The 27,682-nt window shown below is 52.0% G+C and overlaps 1 protein-coding gene across 1 annotated transcript; it reads left to right on the top strand.

The window, feature by feature from the left end:
- The first annotated feature begins 95 nt into the window (after positions 1–95).
- RRP1B (ribosomal RNA processing 1B) lies at positions 96–27,119 on the top strand. The gene is made up of 16 exons (XM_081234642.1): positions 96–292; positions 7,547–7,629; positions 9,218–9,275; positions 10,512–10,597; positions 10,900–10,961; positions 11,300–11,429; positions 12,989–13,053; positions 13,490–13,671; positions 15,909–16,003; positions 16,579–16,676; positions 18,096–18,115; positions 19,136–19,267; positions 19,791–20,425; positions 22,090–22,239; positions 23,488–23,551; positions 24,407–27,119. Exons 1-16 carry the CDS (start codon positions 163–165, stop codon positions 24,598–24,600), a joined length of 2,184 nt encoding a protein of 727 aa, XP_081090768.1. The 5' UTR covers positions 96–162; the 3' UTR covers positions 24,601–27,119.
- Positions 27,120–27,682: the final 563 nt, after the last annotated feature.

Raw genomic sequence — 27,682 nt, 5'->3', positions numbered from 1 at the left:
GCTCCCAGAACGCGCTGCGAGCGGCGTCCGGCGCCTCTGTGATGCCATCAACCCGCGCGCCGCCGCCCGCCCCGCTGCCTTCTGCGCAGTCGCGGCCCGGGCAGCACGGCGGCTGGCGCTCGGCGGCGGCGGGCTGCGGCCGGGGATGCTCCAACGGGCGCGATGGCCCCCGCCATGCAGCCGGCCGAGATCCAGTTCGCTCAGCGGCTGGCGTCCCACGAGAAGGGCATCCGGGATCGGGCGGTGAAGAAGCTGCGCCAGTATATCAGCGTGAAGACGCAGAGGGAGACAGGTGGGCGCCCGGCGGTCCGCCGCGCACATGGCGGCGGGGGCTGGGGAGCCCCGGGTGGGCCGGGGCGTGCGGGGAGAGGGGCCGGGCCGGGGGAGCCGCCGGCGGAAACGGGGGGAACGTGCGGCACCGATTCGCACTCCTGCATGTGCTTCTGTGTCCGCTTCCTGCTGGGTGTCGTCCGGTTCTACGGTTGAGGGACTGCGGCCGACAGGGTTAGGTGGCCTGCCGAAAGTCCCAGCGAGCGGGGAAGCTGAGAGTAGACGCGTTCTGTCCGATCCCATGCCTGCACGTTGGATCAGTGGACTCTCCTGCTTGCTTCTGGTGCGCTCGTCATTGAGTTACGTCCTCACTTGACCAACACCTTTAGGTGCTGGGGTTGCAGGAGAGAAGATAGAAACCCTACCCTCGAGGAAATTGTCCCGGGAAATCCAGGGAGGAATAGATAACCGAAACAGGGCTCGTATAAGTGAGGTAAAGAAAACGAAAAGCAAGGAAAGAGAGAGCTCCTCTATACAGGCTGTTCCACAGGCCTCTTGGGGTGGCGTTCAGCAGGTCTGAGAGGAGGCGAGAGGGAAGAGCTGGAAGGTCAGTAAGAGAGGGCGAGGGTGTTAACAGGTGAAGTTGAAAAAGTAGGCAGTGGCCAGGTCACACGGGGCTTTTGTGGTTTGGATTTTAACTTCAGTGGGGTGCCATTGACGGATTTTGTTACCTGATCTGTAAACCCTTGAAGGCATGAACTACTGTACGCAATGGAGGTTTTTATTGCACTAAGATAAAGTCTGATTTGTTTACTGCTAGTATTAATACTTTGAGTCTATTTGAAAGAATTGATATCATTTATCCCTGTACTGACATCCTTAGTTTGTTTTATTTTGACAAGAAATCACGAAAGACTACCCAGGAAAAAGAAAATACAGTTTCATGGGAAGTCTGCTAGAAAGAGGAATGAAGCCAAGCTTTCTGACTTCGATTCTGTTAGGGGTCTTCCCGACAGATTTAATTTATTCTTATCCCATGTATGCTAGAGGTTCCTAACCTGAGCCTTCTATCCCAGACCTCTGCTGTTTTCAGCTCAGATATGCCCTGCTCACCTGACGTCTCCACCTGCGTGTCCTCAAACTCAGAATGCCCAAAAGTGACTCATTTTCTTCCCTCGAAAACTTCCTCTTCTGGTGCTTCTCTGCTGCCTGTGGTCTTTTTAATTTTTGGCCATGCTGCACGGCATGCGGAATCTTAGTTCCCTGACCGGGGATCAAACCCACACCCCCTGCATTGGAAGGCGGAGTCTTAACCACTGGACTGCCGGGGAAGTCTCTCATGCTCTTTTATTTTGGATGCCAGTTTCCATCCTCCACTCAGACTCTAGCTGGACACGTGCATGGCCTGGACTACTCCTCCTCATCCTCTCCCTGCACCCTGCATCCACTGTCCTTTGGTCTTCCCTGTCTCCTCTCCTGAATTACTCTGCCCTGATTGAAGGCCCCTCCATCTCATCTAGACCTATGCACTTGCTTACTTCCTGGCTGATCTAACAACTCCATTTGTGCCCCCCTTGAACCCATGCTCCACAAACCAGCCTGGGCTCATCTTCCTAAAACAGCTGGACCACATCACCACCTTCTTGGAATTCCAGGTCTGCGGACCGTGACCTGTCCTCTCTTTCTCCCCACCTCAGCCCCTATGTGACTGCTCCGCACTGATTCCTGGTGTGCAGTACACCACTTACCACCTCTACCTTCACTTCTCCTGTTCACTCAGAAGAGGTTCCCAGCCTTGATCCACTCCCGGCATCAGTTCAGCATCGCTTGCCCCTAACTTCCTTACCTCTCACTTCACCCTGCTCCTCTAGGATTTGGAGAGATCCAGTATGTGTCTGTTGTGGCACTTAGCTATACTGTTTCGTATTATCAGTAGATGTGCCATTCTCCCCCCAAAACACTGTAAGCTTCTGTCTGCTTTCCTAGCCGGAAGTGGGCGCACATCCAGACACACGAGGGCCTTCCCGTGTACAGGAACAGAAGAGGGACCAGATGCAGTACGTTCGGGCTGAGGCAGCCAGACAGAGCCTGGTGCTCAGAGCCCCTTGGTGAACAGGCTCAGGGTCCGAAATGCCAAGGTGATGCTGGGGGAGGAGGCCGGGGGTGTGTACCAGTGCCCAGGTCCGGTCTGGTTAGCGCCATCCCACCTGAGTTACATGTCCTGTACTCCTTTTCACCACCACGCCCACACTGCAGGGAATGTAGCGGGCCTTCCACAAAGTAACTGCAAAGTGAATGTCTAGACAGTGATGATGGGACAAAATAAAACTGTCTGCCACAGCTGTCCTCGTCAGAATAGAAACACAAGTTTGGAAATAACTTGGCCTGACAGCGAATCTCACTGACAGACCCAAGTTTACTGTGTCGTCTTCGGCATAGAAAAGGCAGTCTGAAATTTTACTCTTTTTTTTTTTTTTCCCCGATATGTGGGCCTCTCACTGTTGTGGCCTCTCCCGTTGCGGAGCACAGGCTCCGGACGCGCAGGCCCAGTGGCCGTGGCTCACGGGCCCAGCCGCTCCGCGGCATGTGGGATCTTCCCGGACCAGGGCACGAATCCGCGTCCCCTGCATCGGCAGGTAGACTCTCAACCACTGCGCCACCAGGGAAGCCCCTGAAATTTTACTCTTGTTGTCTGTTAGCAACATAGAGAGCTTCGTCATTTCAAAAACAAATTGAAAATCTCTGTAGAACTTAAAGCAACTTGATGTTGCTCTGCTACTTTAAGTGTTCCTGTTGATCACTCACAGTTGTAGAATAACCATGGTTTTATTCACAAGGGCTCATTTCGTCCCTGTTTATTCGTTCATATATTCAGCAAACGTGTGGAGCGCCTCCTCTGTGCTATTATTATTTCGTGCACTGCTCTTGGCACTGGGAGTGCAGCAGGGAACAGAACCAGACAAGCATCTCGGCCTCTTTTATCCATTCTGCAGCTTTACGCATTTAACATCCAAAAGTGGGATAAATTTTAAAATCAACCTTGTGACAGTTTCGTTTGCGTTCCTGCTTTCTCTTGGCAGCACGTAAGATAACAGTACATCTTATAGTTGATGGTGTCTTAGAGCCAGTGGCAGTAATGGGGGAAACAAGTGTTTCTTCATACTGGCAGGGTTGGGGTCTCTCAACTCAGTAGTTAGAGAACTGGGGAGCTATGGCTGTTTCCACACAGGTGTGGGGTCACGTGTTACCGGCTAAGCTGCCTCCTGGGCTGATTCGTGATGAGAGGAGCTGTTGGACTTGCTGTATCCACGTGTCACTTTCATGTTCACCTCATTCATTCTGAAGCAACTAAACCTATATTATTGTTAGAAACTTAGTTGTATTAAGTTTAAGAAACTCAACCCCGAAGAAAAAAAGACAAATCCAAAAGCAATTGTGGGACAAAACTGCTTCAGATATGTCGTAATTCATCTTCAGGGTCTTGAAGGAAATTAGATGATGAGCATTTCTCTGTTTTGCTTTACATGCTTCAAAGATTGGTACCTTGTTTTTACCAGTTAAATTCCTGGGTGAAAATGAGGGATTTATATATATATGTTGGAAACATATATATATATATATGTTGGTGGGTTTTTTTGGTTTTTTGTGTGTTTTTTTTTTTTGCGGTACTTGGGCCTCTCACTGTTGTGGCCTCTCTCATTGCGGAGCACAGGCTCTGGACGCACAGGCTCAGCGGCCATGGCTCACGGGCCCAGCCGCTCCGCGGCATGTGGGATCCTCCCGGACCGGGGCACGAACCCACGTCCCCTGCATCGGCAGGCGGACTCTAAACCGCTGCGCCACCAGGGAAGCCCCGGAAATAGGTGTTTTTTTAAGGGAGACGAGCTCTACTAGGCTGTGGGTAGAGAACATGGGACGATCACAGTGATACCCGCCCACCATGTAGTGCTTTGCTCTTACAACGTGCTTCTCATTTGTACACTTAGTTTTGACCCTAAGCATGAACCTGACACGTGTCACAGGTGAGGAACAGGAGGCTCAAGGCCTTTCTAGGAGTGACAGCCAGGAAGGAGCTGACCAGGGCCTGACCAGTGCTTCGTTTCCACTGTACTTGGTTGCTCCACGTAGGATGAAAGTCAGAATACTCTTTCACGTCCAAGCCCCTTTCCTGCCCGCTGTCCAGGATCTGCTCTCACCTGTCACTTTGTCGAAATGTGCTGTTTTCCCTCACAGAGGCCTCTGGAGTGCATCCCAGCACACCTTTGCCTGGTACAGGTGTGGGTTATCCAGAGATGCTTCAGTGCCTCACAAGATCACTTAGAGGTGGTTTGACATGCTGCCGCCCTTAGAGAAGCCATCTGGAGATGAATACACACTGTGCTCTTTTTAAGTGAAAAGGCTTCTGAGCTTGAGCACACACACCTGTGCGTTTCTGTATCACACATGAGTGTTGTGTAAGCACACACAGGAAAGATGCCACCAGGCAGAGAGCAGTGGTCCCTCGGGGGGGAGGGGGGGGACTGGGACTGGGTTTGGGAAGCAGTGAATAAGCCACTTTCAGTTGTGTACTCTGTTATAGTATATGACTTTTTTGCCATAAATGTTCTTATTGGTTAGGACTCTTTCAGTTGGAACTTGACAGAATATCCAAGCCACACTAGTTTTCAGGGGAAGAAAACCAAAGCACAGCTTTATGCAGGAGCCCCACTGATGGCACCAGAGCCCAGCTTCTCTGCAGACAACTCTGCTGTCCCCTGATGCTTCCATTCTCAGACAGGCTCCCAGCCGTGTGGCAGGGTCCAAACCGTGGCTTCTCTTCAAGTCTCCCAGGAGAGATCAAGAGTCTTTCCTAAGGCCCGAGCAAGAGGATCTTGTCCAGCCGTGGGATGACCAGTCCATTCTCGCACCAGCCCTGTGGGCAAGGGGGTTCCTGCTGCTTTGGCATAAGCCCAGCTGGCTGCTTCCCACCACATAGGTGAGCCCTGCCCAGCCCTGCCTTGAAGGGGGGCAGCCCTGGAGGGGGAGACTGTGTAGCTGCTTGGCAAAAACAAGGATGCCCAGTCCCAAGCCTCATGCAGGAACTGGTGTCATTTAAATCCGGTTTCATCAGTGGTCGTGCTTTTCCAGTTTCATTATGATGAGTTTTCTCAACAGTACAAAGAAGAAAGAAAACAGCCCGTGATAACATTTTGATAATCTCATGCAGTTCTTTTTTTCTTCTTTTAATTAAAGAATATTTCAAGTACATAATTTCAAATATCAGTACTTTGCTTCAGTATTTATTAATTGCCTGGCCGGGTTGTCTGATCGGCCCACTTCCTCCTTCCCACGGGATTCTTGGGAAGCAAATCCCCAGCCTCTCATTTCATCTCCTGATACCTCAGTGTGTACCTCTAAGATAGGGACCCTTCTAACCTAACCACAGCACCATTATCACACCTTCTGAACATCTTTCCTTAATATGAAATATCCAATCTGTTGAGTTTTTCCCATCATTCCATAGATTCTTTATGACAAACAGAATCCAGACAAGACCCACCCATTGCGTTTGGTCGATATGTCTACAAAGATCTTAAATTCCAGCAGGCTTATCCACCTCTTTTTCCCTTGCAGTTTATTCATTGGAGGAACTGGGTCATTTGTCCTATAGAGTTTCCGACATCTGGGGTTTTGCTGGCTGCATCCCATGGTCTCATTTGACATGTTCCTCTGACCCCTATATTTCCTGCAAACTGGTATTAACAGTTAAGATTTGAAGTGGTGTAGATTAGCTTTTTCCATTTTGAGAGAATACTTAACAAGTGATGCTGTGTTCTTCCTGTTGCGTCACATGGGACATCTAATGGGCTCGGGTGTTGTTGGTCTGATTCATCCATTGTAACGCTCCTCAGTATTTGTTCACCTAATGTTTTAGCAGCCATTGATGACCCTTGCCCAGATCCACTAATTCATTAGTCTTAACATGATTGGTTATAAACACAGGTGACTATGACAAAGTGACTACAGTCGTGACTGCAGTTGGCTCTGCTCTGGTGGAACTTACCACTTACACCATAGCTGTGTAGTCAGGTGTGGCTTATTTATTACAAGATGGGGAGGAAACCAGTTGGCACATCATTTGCCCGAGCCCTAAAGGAAAGGCACTTTAATAAACCACTGTTACTGTCGTTTCTGGGGAAGTGAGAGCCCATCACAAAGAATCAAAATGCACTATAATGAAATTGTTGGTATGAGAAAGGTCTTTAGTAACTTGGAAATCAGTACCTATAAAGCTCTAAAGCATACTCTGAATAAAATACATAAACCTCATTCTATCAAAAGGGATCTCTTTGTCACTTTTAACTTAACTATGCTTTGGAGTATCGAAATCACATTGATTCCAAATACATACTCGTTTACATTCACCTAGTTTATCCTTTGCTGCTCCAGAAGATTCTTCCTGGTACCTTCTAGTGAAATATTAATAATGACCATTTGTAACAGGCATCAAGGCTTGAGGATTCTGTTTGTTCTCCATAGGCTTGGAAACTGCAAGGGTGTACACTTACCTGATTTTGTGGGTTCTTACATTACTCAGCAATTGTTCCCTGACACCTGGGGTCCACCCAGGAGACAGAAGTCTGTGTGCAACTTGTGGCTTGGTCATAGGCGGTTCAGGCAGGGGTGGGGGGCTTGAATAATGAGTGAGAACAAGGCTGACCAGGGTGGTGCCGCTTAAAACAAGACTACGCTTGCCCAGTAAGTGAAAACTGTAACCAGGAGAGAGGGAGATCAAGGTACAGCCGAATGTACGATCCTTAAAAGGGTCATCTTTGCAAAAATATCCCAAAGCTTTGCCAGTTTCCCTGGGCTAGTTGTACGGGACTTAAGCAAATCCTCCATCTTTTGTAGGCTTTGCAGTTTTGCTTTGCAAGACCCGTGAAAATGTTGGTGTGCAGGTGGAGGCGCTAGTTTTAGGCAGAAGGCCACTTGGGGGAACTCGTAAATGGCCACTGAATTAGTTAATGTTTTGTTGTGATGACGTTCGCTTCTTTCCTCAGATAATAAGAACACGCCACCACTACCGCCCTGCACCATAGCTGATAAAACTGCCTAATGTATGTGCGTTTGTTTTATAACAGCAAGAAAATGTATGCTTCAAATTTAAAAAGACATTTGCAAGTGAAAGAATGAAAACGTATGCAGTATTATTTTCACGGCTTACGTGGCAGTTCTAAATTTAGAAAGGAAATGTTTGGACTCTAAAATAAGATTTTTATGCTGTTTTACCCTCTAGGAGGTTTCAGCCAAGAAGAACTTCTAAAAATATGGAAAGGGCTCTTCTATTGCATGTGGGTGCAGGATGAACCCCTTCTACAGGTAACCTACAGTTCCCTTTGTCATATGACTGGATTTTTGGCACAGGTGGATAAGAGACCTGCCCATTTTATGCTGTATCCATCCCTAATGTACGGAAACAAACTGAAAACCATTGCTTCAAGAGATCACTTTCTGACCTCTTGTCCATATAGAAAGGGATGCAAGCAGTGAGGTTAATTATCTCTTCAAAGAGCAAAGAAGACACATAAATTAGATTTATTATTTCTCTGTCACAGTTTCATACGTTCCACGGTAGGTTTTATTTACATTACTTATTTTAAAGTTTCTGTTATATCTTTTATTATTTGTGGTCCAAAACAGCATGGCACTAGTCTAAGATCTTGTGAGCTACCCCGGCTCCAGGCCCACCTCTGCCACAGCCAAGTGGGTGCCCGGGACTGGGCGGCCCCCATGCTGGGCGCAGGGTCTTTGTAGAGTGAGCAGCAGCCCCAGATCTGATGGCCTCACCCGCAAAGGCAGTGGAGACTTGTCACTGGTGTGCGTGCTCACCTGGACCCCTGTCTGCCGCGCACACCGAGCCCCGCCACCAAAACTGTCAAAGAAAATGGCTTAGGCTCTTTAAGAGCTTTGTTCTGCCGTGGAAAAGCAGGCCTGCCTTTGTAGCAGCAGAGGGTCAGCCTTAGGAAACGCTGTTTGCAGCCCCCTGACACGTCGTGGGTAGGTTTAACTCGGCTGGGTTTTACCGTGCAGCTTTGCCACTTCCCCTAAGCTGTGTAATGACTCACTTTGATTTATTGCCTTTATTCCACTGAACATGTTTTGAGTAGGATAGCGGAGCAAAATATTTTTAAGTTACATTCAAAGTAACAGTAACCAACAGCTTTAGTGGAAGAAGAAAACAGATGAAAACAGATAAAAGGGAAGATCACTTGCAAGTCTGGGAGTTCATTTAAGATGCGTAAGAAAGACTTGAGTCCAGGTAGTATCGACAAGGATTGTTCTTCCCTTCTGTAGCTCATAAACAGTTACTTTGTTGACACTCCCCAAGGCAGGTTTCTTCATAGACCAAGACACCAAATTCTCCCCAGCGAGCTTGTGTGGCTCGGCAGGACGGGCTCTTCACGTGGCCTTGGATGCCCTTAACCTTTCCCACCGCCCTGCCTTTGCAGCCTGTCTCTGAGCAAGCCAACGAGAGGACTTCCTGGTTCCGCACGGAGCCTCGTGGAGTGACAGTCCCGGTGTCTGCCTGCCGGCAACTCCCCCTCGTTGGCACCTGTGTTTCCATTATTTGGGGGTTTGGAATCTCAATTCAAGTTGTATCTTGACAGCCAGGACTTGTTGACAGCTAGTGTGTTTCTTCCGTAGGTCATTTGAGCGCATAGCTAGAGATGACTTGCGTAAGCATGCGGCTTAGACAGTTCTCAAAGGCATGTTGAGTTGGCGCAGGGGTCCGTCGAAATTGGGAATCTCACATTTGATGAAATCCGGATATCCAGATACAAGCTTCTTAGTGGAAGTGACATGGAGAACGAGAGCTAGCGACGCCCCTCCCCTCAGGCCGTGATGCGGTTGTGTCAGTGGTACCGCGTAATAACCCCGATGTTTCTCCCCAACCCCGCCTTTGCAGGAGGAGCTAGCGAACACTATTTCCCACCTCATCCATGTTGTTAACAACTCAGAGGCCCGTAAGTCCTGATGTTTCCATGACTTTCGAAACTTCCTTGTTCATCAGACTTGGTAACTTGCCTACGAAATCTAGTCAATATTGTTTCTTCTCCTTCCTTCAAAGTCTCCGTTTTCCAGTGGGCTAGCTTCACGTGAACCTGGGCTGCTAGTGTGTAAATGTCAGGCGACAAACCGTCCCATGGGGAAACTGTTAAACACACTGAGAGGGTGACGAAGGAGGTGTCCTGTGGGACACCACATCGGGCATCTCAGAAATTTCAAAAAAATATTTTAAGAAATAGCAGTCCTCCAGAGTTTCCAAATCCTGAGTTACTTTAGCACTCTTAGAGGCTGTGTGTGACTATGCTGGTGTTTGCAGTAACCTCTGGATGTAGAGGATGGCTCACCCTCCTTAAGACTAGAGCCATTTGAGGTCATCGCTGGTAACAAGCTGTAAAGTAACCCCTCTTGACCAAAAAGAATAAACAAAGGGAGGAACTAATTATTTCTGAGACACTCAGGCTTTGATAAGCTACAGAGGAAGAGAAAGCAGAATTCGCCTCTTTTGCTCAGCCCTCCTCAGAACACAGCCGTCCACTGGCCTCATTAACCCTCTGTGGTTCTCTGGATTTTAGCAGGGTCCCAGCTGACTTCGTACGGACCAAAATTCTACACATGGAGTATACTGTAGCTTTTCATATATCAAGAGAGAATTGTGCAAAAAGAAGTAAAGCAAAAAACCCAAATTATTTTGGGGTGAAAAGGTGCTAATTTCATGGCTCAGAAGAGAAAAATAGAATGTTTTGTTAGACCTCACCCAGCTGACACTGAACATGAAAAAAAAAAAAAAAGCTGAGTTTCTCCATGGATCCTCCAAGTGTTCATCAGAATTAATGGCTTTGGGTTGACTGTTAGGTAGAGACGGGCTTTGGAAAAGGGCCAGTAGCTGGGGCTCAGGAAATCTTTTGATCTTTAACAGAAACGTGGCTTGGCAGTGGATAATGAAACACTCTCCAGACAGCATTCGAGTTGAACGTTAAGATATTACCAGCCTTCCTGTTATTAAAATATGCTTTTATTTAAATGTAAAAGAAGTTACTGAGCAGACTTAGTTACCGACCAGATTTTCTAGCTGCCCAAGAATTCTTGAGAAGAGTGAATAAACAATCCTAGTCTGTTTCCCTTTGTTACTCTCTTGCTCTGTGGTACCATGGTACCCTGTAAACCACGCGTTCAGAGCCTCTTGTTCACTGCAGAGTACCTGTTCATCCAGACCTTCTGGCAAACCGTGAACCGGGAGTGGCCAGACATCGATGGGCTGCGCCTGGACAAGTACCACATGGTGAGGGCGGGGCCACAGCCCCTTTGCTCGGGGCTGGGGGCGGGCGGCAGCTGGCGGACCGTGCCAAGGTTGGTTGGTGCGGTGCACGGTAAGGTGACCAGCGGAGAGCATTGGAAGATGTGCTCAGAGCCGTCTGTTTTGTTTGGGCATCCTTAGTGAACAGTTTTTGTTCTAGAAGCTAAATATGATTATTGCGGAAACTTTTTCACTTTGGGGATGCGGGCTATACCAGTCATTCTGCTCAGCTGATGGATATTTCTCACTTTCCCTTTCTTTGTAACAAAAGTTGTCTGTCTCTATAGCTGATCCGTCTGGTCCTGAGGCAGTCCTTTGAAGTTCTGAAGCGAAACGGCTGGGAAGAAAGGTTGGTAAACTGTATGGGTTAGTGTTTGGGGGCCTCAAAACTTTTAAGGCAATAGTGTGGTTTCAGGTCTTTCAATTAACAAGTTTGAATCGCCTGATCCACGCCTTCCGCTCTGCGTACCAAGAGCCAAACATCCTTTCGCGTGAAGAACTTCAAATCCAGCAGATCTGAGCACACGTGACAGTTAGCATTTTATACTTGTTTCAGTGGTTGTCAAGCTTTTTCCGCCTCGCATTGCTTGTTAAGTAGGGGGGCACGAGAGTGTTGCCAATTTCTCTGGGGGAAGAGAGGATGTTGGCAGCTGGGGTTAACAGAACCGTGTGTGTTGTTTCCTGTAGCCGAATCAAGCTCTTCCTGGACGTCTTGATGAAGGAGATCCTACATCCTGAGAGTCAGTCTCCGAACGGAGTGAAATTCCACTTCATTGATATTTATCTGGATGAACTGTCCAAGGTGGGAGGGAGAGAGGTAAGAAGTGGGCAGACACCCTGCAGCAGTGTAATGTGGCCACAGCTCCCCCAAACAGGCAGGGCCTTGGCCCTGCTCTGAATGTTCTGTGAGCTGGGGGTGGAAATGCTGTTTGCTGGCGCTCAGGGTTACCAGCCACAGTAGCAGCACGGATGGGTCAGCCTTTCTTTTGACGTCGTTCTTCCCCTATCTAGGAATGTGTCCTAAGCAGGTGATGGGTCATGTGGATAAAGATTTATGCAGTAAGGGTGTACATGGCAGTCTTATAAAACAGAATTGAAAACAGCTTATGCAGTCCAACAAAGGATTCTGTAACATGAGGAAGTCCTTGTGATGTTGAGTTTTTAAAAAGCATTGAGGGGGGACTTCCCTGGTGGTGCAGTGGTTAAGGATCCGCCTGCCAATGCAGGGGACACAGGTTCAAGCCCTGCTCCAGGAAGATCCCACATGCCGCGGAACAACTAAGCTCATGCGCCACAACTGCTGAGCCTGTGCTCTAGAGCCTGCGAGCCACAACTACTGAAGCCCGCGCGCCTAGAGCCCGTGCTCCACAGCAAAGAGAAGCCACCGCAGTGAGAAGCCTGTGCACCGCAACGAAGAGCAGTCCCCGCTCGCTGCAACTAGAGAAAGCCTGCGCGCAGCAACAAAAGACCCAACGCAGCCAAAAATAAATTCGTTAATTATTTTTAAAAAATCAGTAGGGCGGGCTTCTCTGGTGGCGCAGTGGTTGAGAGTCCGCCTGCCGATGCAGGGGACACGGGTTCGTGCCCCGGTCTGGGAAGATCCCACATGCTGCGGAGCGGCTGGGCCCGTGAGCCATGGCCGCTGAGCCTGCGCGTCCGGAGCCTGTGCTCCGCAATGAGAGAGGCCACAACAGTGAGAGGCCCGCGTACTGCAAAAACAAAAAACAAAAAACAAAAAAACAAACAAAAAAAATCAGTAGGGCGACTTCCCTGGTGGTCCAGTGGTTAGGACTTGACGTTTCCAACTGCAGGGTACACGGGTTCCATCCCTGGTCCGGGAGCTAAGATCCCGCAAGCCACGAGGTGCAGCCAAAAAATAAAAATAAAAAGCAGTAGGGAAAAAAGGCCACAGACAAAGCTGGGCAAATGGTGTGGCTTTTTAAGTATATATTCATCTGTGAACAGACAAAGGGCTAGAAAGGAAGTACACAATTTTTAGCATGCCGGTGAGTACCTGAATTGGGGATTAGGAGGAGTGGTTTACCCTCCTCTTTCACGAGTGACCTGCGGTGAACATTTGTTCTTTAATTCCTCACCTTAGTGTCCGGGAGTGTCCGAGTGGGACTTCTCCGTGGAGGAAGGCGTATGTGTTGGGAATGCTGGGAGGGGCATCTTCTCTGGTCACTGCACAGAGATGCCCAGGTGGCTGGACGGCGGCCATGACCTTCAGCGGAGTGTGTTTCGGGCGTTGTGAGATACGTGTTGGTCTGATGCAGTCTGTGTGAGAAACACGAATGGTTCCTTTCTCAAGGACACATCAGAAAGGAGAAAGGCTCTTTTTTCCCCCTCATTGTGTTTCCTCTTTCTAAATTACAGCTGCTGGCCGATCAGAACCTCAAGTTTATTGACCCATTCTGCAAGGTGGCCGCCAAGACTAAGGAGTAAGTATCCACGTGTGTTTTTACTGCTTCGGTTGGTGCTTCATTATGGGAGGTGGTGGTAAAATGGTAGGTGAAGCATGGCGCACAGGCCCTCCAAAGCTAAGAGCAGCTACGCGGCGTTGGAAGGAAGCTCTGAGTCGTGGCTGGGCCCCCCAGCGGCTCCAGGAACCTCGCCCTCCCATCGCCCGGGCTCCCTCCCACCCCCGGTCCCTCCCCATTGGCACACGGCGCCCAGCTGGCCCCTGGCGGCTGCAGCTGGTTGGCACGGGGGTGTGGTTAGAAACGCGGGTGCCGGCTGCTGGTCCCAGCGGGTCCCCGGGGGGCTGGATGGGGTGTGTGGTGACTTCCTCCACCTTCCAGCCCTCTGTGCTCCTTTAGGGAACCAAGTCCAGGCCGACTGTTAACCACACTCTCTCTGCTGTGCTTCCGCCCTCAGCCAGACTCTGGTACAGACTATAGCTAGGGGTGTTTTTGAAGTCATTGTAGATCAGTCTCCTTTTGCACCTGAAGAGACGGTTGAGGAACAGAAAACCAAAGTGGGTGACAGTGACCTCTCTGAGGAAGAGACGTCTGGAAATGAGATGACATGGAGAAAAGCAATCAGTAGAAAGAAAACAGGTAACAGGATTTACTTGAAGAGTCTTTCTTAGGTAAAGTTCACTCAAAGGAACACTTTTTAATACATTTGTTGCCAGCTCACTGGCTACACCCTGGAATTCATCAGAGGTGCCTCTGCCTTGGCCACCACCTGGGAAAGGAACTAGGGCTGTGTTTAGACACTCGGGTCCAGGGCCCCTGGTTACACTTGGGGCTCACGCACAGTTCTGCAGTTCCCAGGGTCACAGGGCTTTCTTCGAGGGTTTTGTCATTTTTGTTGCCGTTGCTTTGGGTTTTGTGTGTTTTTGTTGTTTCAGCTTTTTTTTTTTTTTCTTTTGGCTGCGTTGCAAGGCTTGTGGGATCTTCGTTCCCCGAACAGGATTGAACCCAGGCCCTCGGCAGTGAAACCACCGAGTCTTAACCAGTCTTAACCACTTGACTGCCAGGGAATTCCTTCGGCTTTTTTGATGTGTTTAAAAATCTTAATGTGGTCTCGTGTCTGTAAGAGGGTCCCTGACGGGAGACCTGATTTACTGTTGCATTGGGAACGCATGCTTGTTTCTGCAGCTCTCCTTTCTGTCTCCGAGTTCCTCCAGGGTTCTTTTTCTTCGGGTGTATAAATAACCACTGTGGATGGACCCTGTTCTCAGCGCTGTTTGTATCCGTGGGAATTGCGTGGGGCACTTAAAATGCAGCCTCATCAGAACTCACGTTGGTTTTCAGCATCTTGGTGCCACGGTGTCAGGTAAAAGGCTAGTTCAGGTTGTACCCACGCTTTTGAAATGTTCTAGAGCCATTGAAAAGGAAAGTTTTCAAAAACTAATAGAGAGGGGCTTCCCTGGTGGTGCAGTGGTTGAGAGTCCGCCTGCCGATGCAGGGGGCACGGGTTCGTGCCTCGGTCCGGGAAGATCCCACATGCCACGGAGCGGCTGGGCCCGTGAGCCATGGCCACTGAGCCTGCGCATCCGGAACCTGCGCTCCGCGACGGGAGAGGCCACAACAGTGAGAGGGCCCGCGTACCGCAAAAAAAAAATAATAGAGAAAATATAATTTAAAAAAATTTTTTGTGGCAGGACCAAAAAACTCTGTGTAGAAGGTGCCTGATTTGTATATTTAGACATATGCATATAAACATGTACGTATGTATCTGGAAGGATATACACCAAGGTGGTAAGAGCTAGCCCTGCGTGGCAAAATTGTGGGTGATTTCTATTTTCTTTGTACTTTTGTCTGTTTTTTCTAAGTTTTCTTCAATGATCATATATTCTTTAGTCAGAAAGACAAATCTTTACAAAAGAAAAAATAAAATATTCTAATTGTAAGCTCAGCACGAGTGACAACTCACTGAATGGCCTTGAGCACATTTTGACTTGGCTCTGGCCCTCTCCTTCCGCCACGTCTGTGTCTGAACTAGAGCCGTTCCCCCTCTTCCCTGAGCGCTTCCCAAGATTCCCCCCCAGGTTCTTCATTAGATGCTTGTGGGACCCGCCCAGTCTACTCCGGGCTCTGCCCTGAGGCCACACCACTCAGGAGCTGAAAGGATTCCAGAGACACCTTTGAGACACCTTTGAGAGCTTGTGTGATTTCAGTAGTCATTTCTATCTGCTTCTCCTTGAGCTTTAATGCTCTTTGGATTATTTCTTAAATGCCAGAGTCACATAAACATCAGCCTGCTGTGTTTCCTGAGGCGGCACCCTGAGAGTCAATGTCCTACTGTAGAGAGTTCACCACAGCCTCAGCTTTCCTAAGACTAGGGACAGACCCTGTCTGCCCTCCTCCCACTGGCCTGAGCCCTGGCCCACAGGTTTCCTGTCCACCTCCACTGCACTCCACAGTGGGGTTTTGTCTACAAAGTAATTAAAAGGCAAAATGTGTGATTTCTCCCAGGTGTTTTTTTTTTTTTTTTTATGTCCCAGGACTAAAAAACCAAAACATCTTTGGGAGATTTTATAAATGTACTTGCAGCGTTTTGTCTGTAAAGAAATGTTCTTCTTGGGACTTCCCTGGTGGTCCAGTGGATAAGGCTCCGAGCTCCCAATGCAGGGGGCCCAGGTTCCATCCCTGGTCGGGGAACTAGATCCCAAGTGCCTCAACTAAGACCTGGCGCAGCCAAATAAATAAATAAATAATTTTTTTTTTTAAAGAAAAGAAAAATGTTGTTTTTCACTAAGAGGCACCTAATTGGACGGTGGGTGGCTCCCTTGGGGGTAGCCATGGCCACGTATTTGAGTTGTGTCTGTGGATGTGTTCCTTGATAGCACTGGGCAGATATCACTCCAGAAAAGAGGGAGTCGGTGAGGAAGGCAGACGGGACGGCAGCAGAAGCGTGGAGGACGCCGGGCTGCTTCTCCAGGTTGGTAGCAGGTGTTGCTTTTTGTAGAATGCTGTGGAGCCGCCTGGCTGCTGGGGAATTAGGGTTAGAGCTGATTAAACCACATGCCTAATGCATAAGGTTTTTTTTAATCCCTCAGTCACTGGTGTAATGAGCTTATTGGAGACAAAGAGATTTAAGTATGATGGCAATTTGAAAGATGTTGGTCTTTGTTTTGGCCTGAATTACTGAGATCTGTTCCATACCACAAAGCGAGCCCAGTGGTACTTTTCAAATAAAGGAGGTTTACTACGATACCAAGTACAAATTGAACATCTGGATTAAATTCACAGAACAGCATAGCATACCAACTAAATTTTCAGAAAAAAGAAAGAGAACAAATATAGAGTAGCTTCTTCTGAGAACAAATAAAAGGAAGTTTTCAAGGGCAGTGCTTAGGCTTCTGGCTGGCAGGCCTTAGGCATGCTGTGTGCACCAGCCTGTTGGGGGATGCTTCCAGAATCCCCAACTCTGGGTTTCCTGTCTCTAGTTGATGTGATTTCCAAGTCAGGCAGCGTTGTGCTTTGGGCTGATGTTTAGTTTTTCTTCTCACGTAGTTTGACTACAAGGCAGTTGCTGACCGACTCCTGGAAATAACCAACAGGAAGAACATCCCTCCCTTCAACAGGAAACGCCTCTCCAAGCTAATCAAAAAGTAAGTGATCGGGGAAGGTTTCACCTGATCGTCATTCGCGTTCAAGTCCAGCCCTTTTGTTTCTTGCCATGAGATGAGCTGTCACCATGCTTACCGTTTTTCTCAGTCCTTTAATATTATTACTCATAGTCTTGCAGTACCCACACATAAACTGAAAGATTCTGTAAAAACAGCCGCTCCCCTGCCCCTCAAGTTCATTCTGCGGAGGCAGCTAAACCCGCCTCTTAGCTGTTTCGTGACAATGTAGAAGGAAGCCTGTGGAGAATGTGTAGTCTACTAATCAAGAAATTGCAGGGTGGTTGGGATAGCGGTGCAGCTATTTCCCCCTCCCTGCCCCCCAGCTCCCACTTTGTCTGCCAGAAGTGCGGTTGTGACACAGTTACAACCATTCAGGTAATGCACTGCGCAGCCCCGGGCTTGTGACTGACAACAGGGAACAGGTGAACTTGATCACGCACTCTGGGAGCAGCCCTGTTCTGAGCGCTGCACGTAAATCATTGCACGTCCAGGACAGCTTCCGTCACTGCCCCACTTCACACATGAGTTAGCTGGGGCACCGGGAGGCGACCGATGGCCGGGCTCGCAGCTGCCAGACGCAGCTGGACGCGGGCCTGTCTGCTCCCCGGCGCTGCCGTGCAGCCCACACGCTGCCACACGCACACACCTCCTTACAGCACACGCCCCCCACATGCACACGGCCCCTCACAGCACATGCATCCTCACGGCACACGGCCCACACTTCCTTTTGTTCTAATGCATCAGTCATGTAGGGCAAAAAACGGCTAGGCTGTCTCCACTTGGGAACAAAGCAGAGAACGCAGTGTATGTAGAGATGTTAGCTTTTTCAGCCTTAAGAAACAAGATTTAACTTTCTCTGTTTCATTTGGATGTGCCAAGACAAGTCTTTAGATCCTCGTGTCGTTGATGCTATGAGGGCAGTTTTGTCTGTTTCTCGCTTGCCTCCCACCACCTTCCTCTCCCTCCCCCCGTTCTAGAAGAGAGGGAAGCTGAGTTAACAGACCCCAAATATTGCTTACCCTTCAAGCTTCTATGTATAAAGTAGCAAACATCAAGGTCCTCCTGTATAGCACAGGGAACTATATTCCACGTCGTATTATAAACTGTAACGGTAAAGCACGTAAGCAAAGGATGTATATATGTGTATAACTGAGTCACTTTGCTGTATGGCAGACATTAATGACGTAAATCAACTATACGTCAATAAAAATATACTGATAATAAAACATTCAACTGTATGCTTTAAATGGGTGAATTGTTTAGTATGTGAATTATATCTCAATGAAGGTTTTACTTTAAGGAAAGACAAGTATCACTTATATTTTAAAAGGTTAGTGCATATGTTTACAGAAGACAGAAAGACAGGGTTTCTCTAGGAACCTTTCCTGTTTTCTGTTTCAGATTCCAAGATCTTTCTGAAGGTGAGGAAAATGACAAGATTATAACTGGTGATGTTAATACGCATGGGCCCCACAGGGGGCGGTCGTGCCACATGTTGAAACACAGGGTTGAGAGGCGCGAATTGGAAGCATGAGGAGTTAGCCTGCTGCTCTCCTTTCCCGCCCGCCGCCCACCGCCAGCCCCGTCCGGAGACCAGCGCGGAGCCAGGCGCGGGCTCGCCCTCTGGACGCCAGGGCGAGGGCTCGAGCCCCTGGGGCGGGCTGGATTCTTCATGAAGAAGACAAGCTGATCTCTCCGAGTCCCTTTCATCCGCTGTGTGATCAGCCGTCCCCCAGGGGAAGCTGCTGCCTGTGGGCTTGGTTACATTGGAGCCAAGTGGATGGTCTGCTGCTCCCGCCCGTCTTGCACACGGAGAGCTTAGAATCGGAGGGCCCTGCAGACCTGGCTAGGTGTGGAGGGTGCCACCCCAGGTCTGCAGTCCCTTGCCTCAGCTGAGAGATGCACAAAGCTTTTTTTTTTTTTTTTTTTTTTTTTTTTTTTAATATATAAATTTATTTATTTATTTTTGGCTGCATTGGCTCTTCGTTGCTGCGCGCAGGCTTTCTCTAGTTGCAGCGAGGGGGGGTTACTCTTCGTTGCGGTGCGTGGGCTTCTCATCACGGTGGCTTCTCGTTGCGGAGCATGGGCTTCTAGCTGCGCAGGCTTCAGTAGTTGTGGCACGTGGGCTCAGGAGTTGTGGCTCACAGGCTCTAGAGCGCAGGCTCAGTAGTTGTGGCCCACGGGCTTAGTTGCTCCACGGCATGTGGGATCTTCCCGGACCAGGGCTCGAACCCATGTCCCCTTCATTGGCAGGCGGATTCTTAGCCACTGCACCACCAGGGAAGTCCCCACAAAGCGTCGGAGGAGTAGTGAGGGCCTTATGGCAGAAATCAGGGTTAAAACTCCACCCACGTGACGTGGGGAGGGGCATGGCTCGGGGGCCCTGGGGACAGAGCGGTGCTGGTCTCAGAAACCTGACCAGGAGGGGCTTTGGTGTCCAGCAGGCAGTATCTCTCACCTCAGTTTTGCTGAGGACACCTCTGCTGACGAAGATGACCAAACCCTCAGTCAAGGGAGGCATAAGAAGAAAGGGAACAAACTTCTGGAGAAAACAGACATGGAAAGAGGGAAAGGTGAGCCACAAAGCCCGCAGTCTGTGAGGGCAGGGCTGAAAGGGCGGCGGCGCGGGGACTGCCTTTGCCATCCACACGGGTCATCGCAGAGCGGAAGCCGTCGCTCTGAGGGGCTGAGACAGAAAGTCTGTCCGAGTGTTTTGCTGTTTCCTGTGGAACCACGTTGCAGCCTCCCTAAAGTAAAGGCATTTACTGACTCCTAGTGGAGAAAGTGGGTGGGGACAGGGAGATGCTGGGTGGACACTGCCCTTTGGAGCATTTGTTTTATTACTGGGTCTGGGCCTGAAAATTAGCAGAAATCGGAATACTATTTCAGATCCATTTATATCAAAACAGGCCTTAGGAAGGTTTCCGGTCACAGCTGGGGCAGGGAAGAGATGGGGCCAGGTGAGGAAGCTTGTGGGGTTCGAGGGCGCGGAGGAGGACCTGTTGGGAGGCCGTGGGGACGTGCCCTGGGATCCCCCACAAGGCCGGCCAGGTGGCCTGGGCACCGGGGCGCTCACTGACCGGTTTGTGCCTCTAGGAACCAAGTCCTCTCCTGCCGAGGAAGAGGAGAGTGCAGGCGGTATTCCAAAGAGAAAAAGGAAAAAGAAGAAGAAGAACCGCCTCCGGCCTGAACACTTAGGGCCCGGTGGTGAGGCCGTGTGCCTGGAGCAGAATGGCAGCCGGCAGCCCGAGGCCGGTCCCGGAAGAGCCCAGGAGGCGAGTGCAGCTGCGCTGGGGACGGTGGCCACGTCCTGCCCCCCGGAGCAGAGTGGCTTGGAGCACGCCTCCGTGCACAGCAGGAGGAAACGACGGAGGAGGAGGAGCCTGAGGGTCCAGGTGGAGAGCCTGGAGGGAGCGGCCCCGGCTGGGGGCGCCCCAGTCCTGAAGAGGAAGCGGGAGCTCGGGGCCCTCCTGGTCAACGGCAGCGGCCCGCCCACGCTGGCCTGGCCCCTGCCCCGGAGGGAGGGCCCTCCAGCGAGCCCAGCAGACGGAGGGGACTGCCCTGCCATCCTGCCCCAGGGCGGGAAAGTGAAGAAAAGGAGCGGGGAGTCCAGTGGCCTTGACCTCTACCACCTGTCTGCTCAGAAAGCTGCCATTTTGAAAAAGAGGAAGAAAATGAAAGAGATGTCAAAGTTGGCGGAGCACAGAGGGGTCAAGCTCGTCCAGGCTCTGGTAGGGCGGCCGGGCCCAGGGCAGGGGGGCTGGAGCTCCCGGGCAGGAGTGTCAGGGCCCTACCCCCTCAGCCCCATGGATGGGCAGGGCAGGGGACAGCCAGCCCCTGGCCCAGGGAGCAGTCATGGCTCCGGACAGCCTCTACCAAGGAGCAAGCAGTGACCCACCTGGGTGGCTTCCTCTCCTTCCCCCCCAGCCCCCACCCCTCCGGCTACGCAGAGGCCAGGGCAGGGCCGGCCTCAGGCTGGGGAACTGTCCCCATGGCCAGTCCCAGCAGATAAACAGGCAGGTGTGTGTCTCCGTCACACGCTGATCTCGTTTTTCTTTTTCAACTCATGGCCAGTCCTGGGCTCCTTTGGCAAAGGCAGAAGCCCCAAATTCTCTTATCTCACTGATGTTTTTAATGAAAAAAACTTTTTGTCCACTTGGATCTCTAGAGCCACCTGTAGACGGGGACCTGGGCTCTAGGTCTGCGTCTCACACCCCCCTCTCTGGACGTGCAGTGCGTCTGTGCCAGTGGTTGGCAGACGTCGTCTCCCTAGCACACGGCCCGCCAGCGGCGCCCATGCTGGCCTGGCTGCTTCTGCCTCTGGCGGCAGAGCTGAGGAGTGCGACAGAGACCTCACGGCCTGCAGAGCCGGAATCGTTTACTCCCTGGGCCTTTCCAGAACAAGCTAGCTGACCCCTGCCCAGCGTGTGTGTCTGCATCTCCTGCTTTGCAGCAGTTAGGACACCAAGGCCCTTGTCTACAGAGCTTGTGTGGACTGGGTTAAAAGCTGCTTCTGGGCCTCACAGTGCAGGATCCCTGAGTGGGTCCGTATTCAGTCTGAGCCAGGGAAACGGGGCACGCAGCTGGCATTCGGGAAGTCTGCTCTCGTCTCAGACCTGCCCTGACGGCCATGTCACCCGTGTCACCTTCTCTGGGCTCTGCAGCCTCTGCCCTTCACCCACTAGTCCCTGACGCTCGCTCTTCACTGAGAATATCAGAGGAGTTTCCTTCTTCGAGTCTCGTTTCTCTGGCCCCTGATAGCCCTCCTCGGAGAGGATTAGAGCGGCTGCTAAATAAGTCACAGGGTCGAGGGAGGTTTTCCTCCCCAAGGGGTGGCGTGTCTTGTCCCTGTGTGCGACACCGTGAGTCCTGGCCAGGAACACCAAGGACTTGCCAAAACCACCAGTGGGCTGCCTTGGGCTTCCCAGACCCCTGAGACCCCAGGCACAGAGCGGGGCCCGCCGTGGGGTTGTCAGTGTAAAATGTCCAGGGGACATTCTGTGTCTGCCTGTCACGGACCCACAGAACCTGGTAGCCTCACTCCCGTGCCAAACTTTGTGTGGGCAGTGATGTCTGATCAGAAATGAATGTGAATTACTGCCTAGTAGACGGTCTCTGAAAGGCGGGAATCTTCAGGACACGGGCATGAGTTTGAAGATGGGTAAAAATGGGTTCTCGTGGCCAAGAAGGTAGACCTCTGGCCGTCGGCATGGTGCCAGCGTGGGGAGGCGGGCATTCGTGTGTGTGTGGCGTCTGCTCCGGAAGCAAGGTGTTTGCACACCTGGAACAGGAAACGGGGGGCTTGGGGTGAGCTGGTACATGGGTCCCCCTTTGTGTTTGCTTGCTTCCTGCATTCACGGGGGGGTGCGACCCCCATTCGCCCCTCTGCACACAGGGGAGCAGTGGGGCGCTCAGCCCTTTGAAGAAGCAGCTGAGGACCCAGAAGGACTTCGTGAAGTTTGACGCCTCGTCCTCCCCGAAGCCCCTGTTCTTCAGGAAGGCCAAAGGCAGTGGGGCCGCCACCTCGCCAGGCCCCGGGCTGCAGGTACCACCCCCCACCCCGCCGCCCGCTGTCCAGGCCCCGAGCTGCAGGTACCACCCCCCACCCCGCCGCCCGCTGTCCAGGCCCCGGGCTGCAGGTACCACCCCCCACCCCGCCGCCCGCTGTCCAGGCCCCGGGCTGCAGGTACCACCCCCGCCCCGCTGCCCGCTGTCCCTCTGCCACCCGAGGCGCGGACAGGGGCTCTGCGCGCCGGCCTCGGGCCCCGCTCCGGCCTCTGCTGCTTCCCGCGGCGTGCCGGCCTTGTTCAGGCAGCCGTTCCGGCCCCGGACAGCCCAAGGGCTCAGCGGGGAGCTTGAGGTGCGGTCGGTGACACCGTTCTGCGTCGACGGGACTGGGGTGCCGCGTCCGAGAAGTCACGGGACTGGGCGGCGAGGGGGGGACGGAAGCTCTGGGGGGTCTGGGTCCGCAGATCTGCCTGGGACACGAGGGGCGTGGTCAGGGCGAGTGGCGGTGGTGAGAGAGGGCGGTCACTGTTTCAGGGCTCAGGAAGGCAGGGCCAGCCGTGCCGAGTGCCCAGGCCGGGCCGCTGGGGGTGTGTCCAGTCCACCTCCAGGAGACAGAGGTCCTGGCGGAGCCATTGTGGCGGGCGGGCCGAGCTGGCCTGCTGGGGACACCCCCGGCGAGTTCACATTTAAATAGCACCCACTCGAACCAGCAGGGTGACTGCTGCCTGTGTGTCTTTTAAGGTATTTTAGGGATATTTGTTCAATGACTCAAGACTCACACAAGCCAAGTCCCTCTCTTAAAATGTTGATATTAAAGCAAAAATGGTATGAAGTAGAATTATGGGATTCACACAGATTTGGGATTCTAAGAAGGATTTGATAAAGTGCTTCATAATGCAGAGCGGGGACGCTTCTAGGAATTTGTCAGATAGGAAGCAGTTACTTAATTTTGATGAACTGTTAGAACATCCAATCCGCTTGGAGTCCTCCTGCACAGGAAGTTGGGAAGTGCCCGTCCGTTGCCCCCAGAAGTCAGGTTCCGTGACAGGAGCGGGCCCATCGCTCCCCTTACGAGGTCACGGCGGGGCTCTGGGACGAGGTGGATGGAGTGGATGGTGAGCTTTCTCTTGTTCCCGGGAGGTTTCAAACACCGTAATGCTGCTCTCCTCCCCGGGACCCCAGCGACAGGCGGTTACTGCAGAGCAGGGCTGGCCGGCCAGTGCTGGGCCCTCGGGGCGGCTGGGCCGCTGTCCTTTGCTCCTTTCAGTGTCGTTTTCTTCTGCAGCCACACAGGACGCCGTCCAGCTCCAAGAAGGTGACGTTTGGGCTGAGCAGGAACACGACGGCGGGTGAGTCGGCGTCCGCTCTGCGGGGCGGGGAGGGCCTGGGCCCGTTGCTGAGTCGCTCACGGGGCGGCCGGGAGGGCCTCGGCTTCCAGGCCTGCCTGCCCTGATTCTGAAGCCCTGTCGGCCCGCGGTCTGGCGGTCTGTCCTGCCTCCGCGAAGGTCTGCAGGCTGCCTGCCCCGGGGGAGAGGGGAAGAGGGGCATGCTTGTCTTACCGCTTTCAGTACGGGTGTGATTCACTTGCCTTGCTTTGTCTTTCAAAGGAGGAAACCAGGGTTTTTACAAGTACATAATGAGTTTAGGTCCTGGCTGTTTTTAAGGACCACAAGTAAACGTGTGTGTGTGCACGCGCGGGTGCATGTGTGTGTGCGCGCGCACACGCACGCGTGCAGAAGGGAGGGACTGTCTGGAGAGGACCTGTGAAGCTCTCTCTTCAGCGCTGGAGAAAATGGGGGGAACAAATCCACCAGGAAGGAAAGGCTCCTCCTTCAACTGTCTAAACCTGGGGTTCATCCCAGACCCAAACTGGGGGTTCACTGAGTGCCCGTGTTCTGTAACCACCCCCCGGGACCTGGCCCGCCTGGCGCTCCCCCCACGTCCGTGCAGGCGGCCTCAGGGCCTTTTCCGTGGAGGGTGAAAGTCGTCCGAGGGAAGGAGCCTCACTGGCGACTCCATTTCCTCCCGGGCTCTCGGGCCCTCTCTGCGGGCCTGGCGAGGGCACCGCCCTGCCCGGGAGTGAGCACGCGGCTCGGGTCCGGCGGGAGCCTGCGCTGCCGGCGGCACCGAGGTGGGCGGATGGGTAGGACGGAGGGACGCGTGCGCACCCTGTTAACCTGTGGCCTTGCTTTCATCCGGGGCAGAATTCAAGAAGACGGACAAGAGCATCTTGGTCAGTCCCACGGGCCCCTCCCGGGTGGCCTTCAACCCCGAACAGAGACCCCTCCACGGGGTGCTGAAGACCCCCAGCAGCTCGCCGGCCAGCACGCCCCTGGGCACCAAGAAGCCGCTGGCCAGCACGCCAAAGAGGAGGCCGACGGCTGTAGACTTCTTCTAGGGTAGTCAGTCCTTTCACAGACTGCTTTTGTACAGAGTATTCTATAAATTATAACGTTTTAAACGTGGGGCCTTTTTATTGTTTTATAAATTCCCATGAGTTGTGTGTACGAGGTCCTGGGTGAGCCGCGGGGCCGCGGGCGTCTGGGTTGAGCTTCTGCTGCAGACGACGTTCGTGCTCGAGCTCTCCGCTCCCCGGGTGTTCCCAGCTGTGGGCGACCTCAGGTCCCCCCGCCGTGGCGGCAGGGCCCGTGGGCTGAGAGCACGCTGCCCGGTGCCCCTGTACTGATGCTGCGCGCGGTGGCATCCCGGGGCTCAGTTCCTTGCCAGCCCCGCCCAGCGTGTGTGGAACTGCCAAGCGAGGCTGGTTTTCTGGTGGTCTTGGGTCTAACAGTCTGTCTTTTTTCTTTTTCAAAGCATGTAGGGCTTTGTTCCCGTGTTCTGGGGGTGTTTGGCAGTTTGGGGTAGAGGTGACCTGTAACCACATCAGCAATACCGCACTTTCTCTATGCGCTTGCAGTGCGTGCTCAGCGGGGGTGACCCTGCGAGTTGGGGGCACTGGGGCGGGAGAGAAGAGCCTCTGCCCTCGGGGGTCAGACATTTCCTTCCCTCTGCCTTGGCCTGGTTTCCTCCCTGGTTTCCTACCTCTGGGCCAGCCTAGGGTGTCCTCCCTGGGCGCCCGGGTCCTCGTGCTGTGCGAGCCGACACCCTCCATGGCTGGCGGCCCCAAGAGCAGCTTCCCCATCTTCAGTCCCAACTCACGTCTTCAGAGGCACGGCCGCCGTGTCTGAAACATGGGTTCCTGCTAGAAGGCAAAAGAAGCAGCCTTTAAGAACTGTCTGTGCTTATTTATTTGTTCGTAGCTACCTTTTTTCAAATGTCGAAGCTTGCACTTACAGATTTTTATAAAGCTCTAATTTTAGTTAATTACAGCAATCGGGTGGAAGGTGCTCAGACTTCAGTTGGAAAACCAGAAATGCAGCTTAGAGCAGTGCTGGCTACGTGATTCATCTGTCTTGGGAAGCTGTGTCTGTCCCTCGAGCCTGAGTGGCAGGTGGGACACAGACCCAGAAACCGTAAAGAAGCCCCTGGGGCCCCTCCCGGCTCTGTCTGGAGTTCACAGCCCTAAGGAGGTGGTGCAGAATTTGCGGGGGACATAGTTTCAGCTCTTGGCTCTGGGGACCTCGGGCCTTCTTCCTCCCCCTGTGCAGGAGCCCCAGTTTCTCACCACAACCCAAGCCAGCCCCCTTCGCTACTCCCCAGCAGAGGACCCCAGCGTTGCTGCAACTTGGGGTGACAGGGCCTCACTGGGTTTGCAGGGCTGATGTGACTTTGGTTTCCTCGATCATGTGATCAGGGTGGGATCCTCTGCAAAGACCACAGCTGACAACTTGCAGGTCAGGTGGGCTGGCCTGCGGGGGCCCTGGTGAGAAGGAGGCTGTGCGAACTTTGCTCTTTGCCCGCTCTCTAATAAAGCTTTATCATAATCAGGCCACGAGAAAAGAAACCATTAACATCGTGCTGTTAAATAGTCATTGTAACCTTGTGGTGGTTGCATGGTTTTTAGTGTGCTGCCTTTGATATAATCCATCGAAACCAAAACTGATAGTGTGAAAAGGTTAGATTTGAATACTCAGATATTTTTAACTTTTTGTTTTTAAAAAAATTGTTCCGTTATCCTTGGTCAAATTATTTTTCTAACAGCTTTTATTTCAGCGTTCAGGATGGGTCATATAGCCAAATGGGCCGTATAATCCAACGATGTTAAGATGTCTTAGCAAGACATCTAACGGCAGAAATGGCTCGTTTGTCCTGCAATTGAGGGCGGGGGCTTTCTTCCTCGCTCTGATATGTCATCTGTCGCTCCTGAGGCCCCAGTGGGGCGTCCTGGGCACGTCCTGCCTGGGGACTGGAGCCCAGGAGTGACAGTGTATCTTGGATTCCATCTCTCCTTCTCTGAATCTGTCCTGACTTACTCCATTTTGTGGGTAAGCTCAGTAGGTTTACTGTGGCTTATTTCTAATGCCTAAATTTTGGCAACAAAGAAAGAAAAAATGCGATTTTTTAAAATTCGCATTCCATACACTCCAAGAATGTATCACATGAGGAAAATGTCTTTAGAATACCAGTTTTCTATTGGATGCATGTTATTTTCCTAGCTCAAGTTGCCAGGGGGACTTGGAAGTCCAGAAAAGGAAATAATTTAAGTTAATGCTGGTGATCTTACAGTCTTCTGTAAAATGATCATCCTCCCTCTTACCCCACAGGACTGATCGGTTTTGTACAATTTGGTATCACACTTTGCAGATGTATTATCCTTTCTAACTTTTGCTGAACTGAAAAGCACAAAGAAAAGCATAAAGAAAATCGGGAAGCAGTACTAGTGTTGGAAGGAATATGGAATTGAATCTGTCTTTTGACCAGCGTGTGTGTGTTTTCTCTGAATTTTCCTGGCTGCTGGCGAGGCCTGTTTGTTCACAGTAGTTTTGGATCCGTGTCTGCAGGGTCGTCAGTGCTCGTCAAAGCCAAATCCAATAAAAAAATCAGTCTTTGCCCTCGGATTTGTACTTGATCTTGACTGTCAGCGTGCGTAAAAATACGCCACTTTGGGAGCTATTCTAATGCAGCCGGGGTTCGCCGACGTTGGGGACAGTGGTAAGTGTTTGAGAACAGGCGTCTTGGGGCGCCCGTCCTTCTGTTGTGCGTCCGCTGCCCGGAGCCGGCCAGGGGGTTTGTGGCGAGTCTTGCCCTGCAGCTGCTCACGGACTCCCCCACTGCCCGGCCTGAAGCACCTGCTCCTCAGGCCTCGGCCTGTGAGGATGGTTGCAGGGGACGCCAGCGTCCTGGGCGGGGACTCCCTTCTCCACCGCAGAGAGGTGCCTGCCACTGTTCATTTTCCCCGAGGGGAAAGGTAGACAGCCCTGTCCTGCTGGTTGTCAGCCTGGCCCGCTCGCCAGGCAAGCAGAACACCGCCACCTGCTCTTGGCCTTGATATACACGTGTTCCCCGAACAGATGCTCCTCGGTCGTGGTTTGGATCCCAGACAGGTCCACAGAGGGTCACTTAACCCATAAAATAACACC

This window comes from Mesoplodon bidens (assembly GCF_964165515.1).
Source record: "Mesoplodon bidens genome assembly, chromosome: 5".
NCBI lineage: Eukaryota > Metazoa > Chordata > Mammalia > Artiodactyla > Ziphiidae > Mesoplodon > Mesoplodon bidens.
Note: the sequence above shows the minus strand (reverse complement) of the source record. Positions and strands in the feature narration are given on the sequence as shown.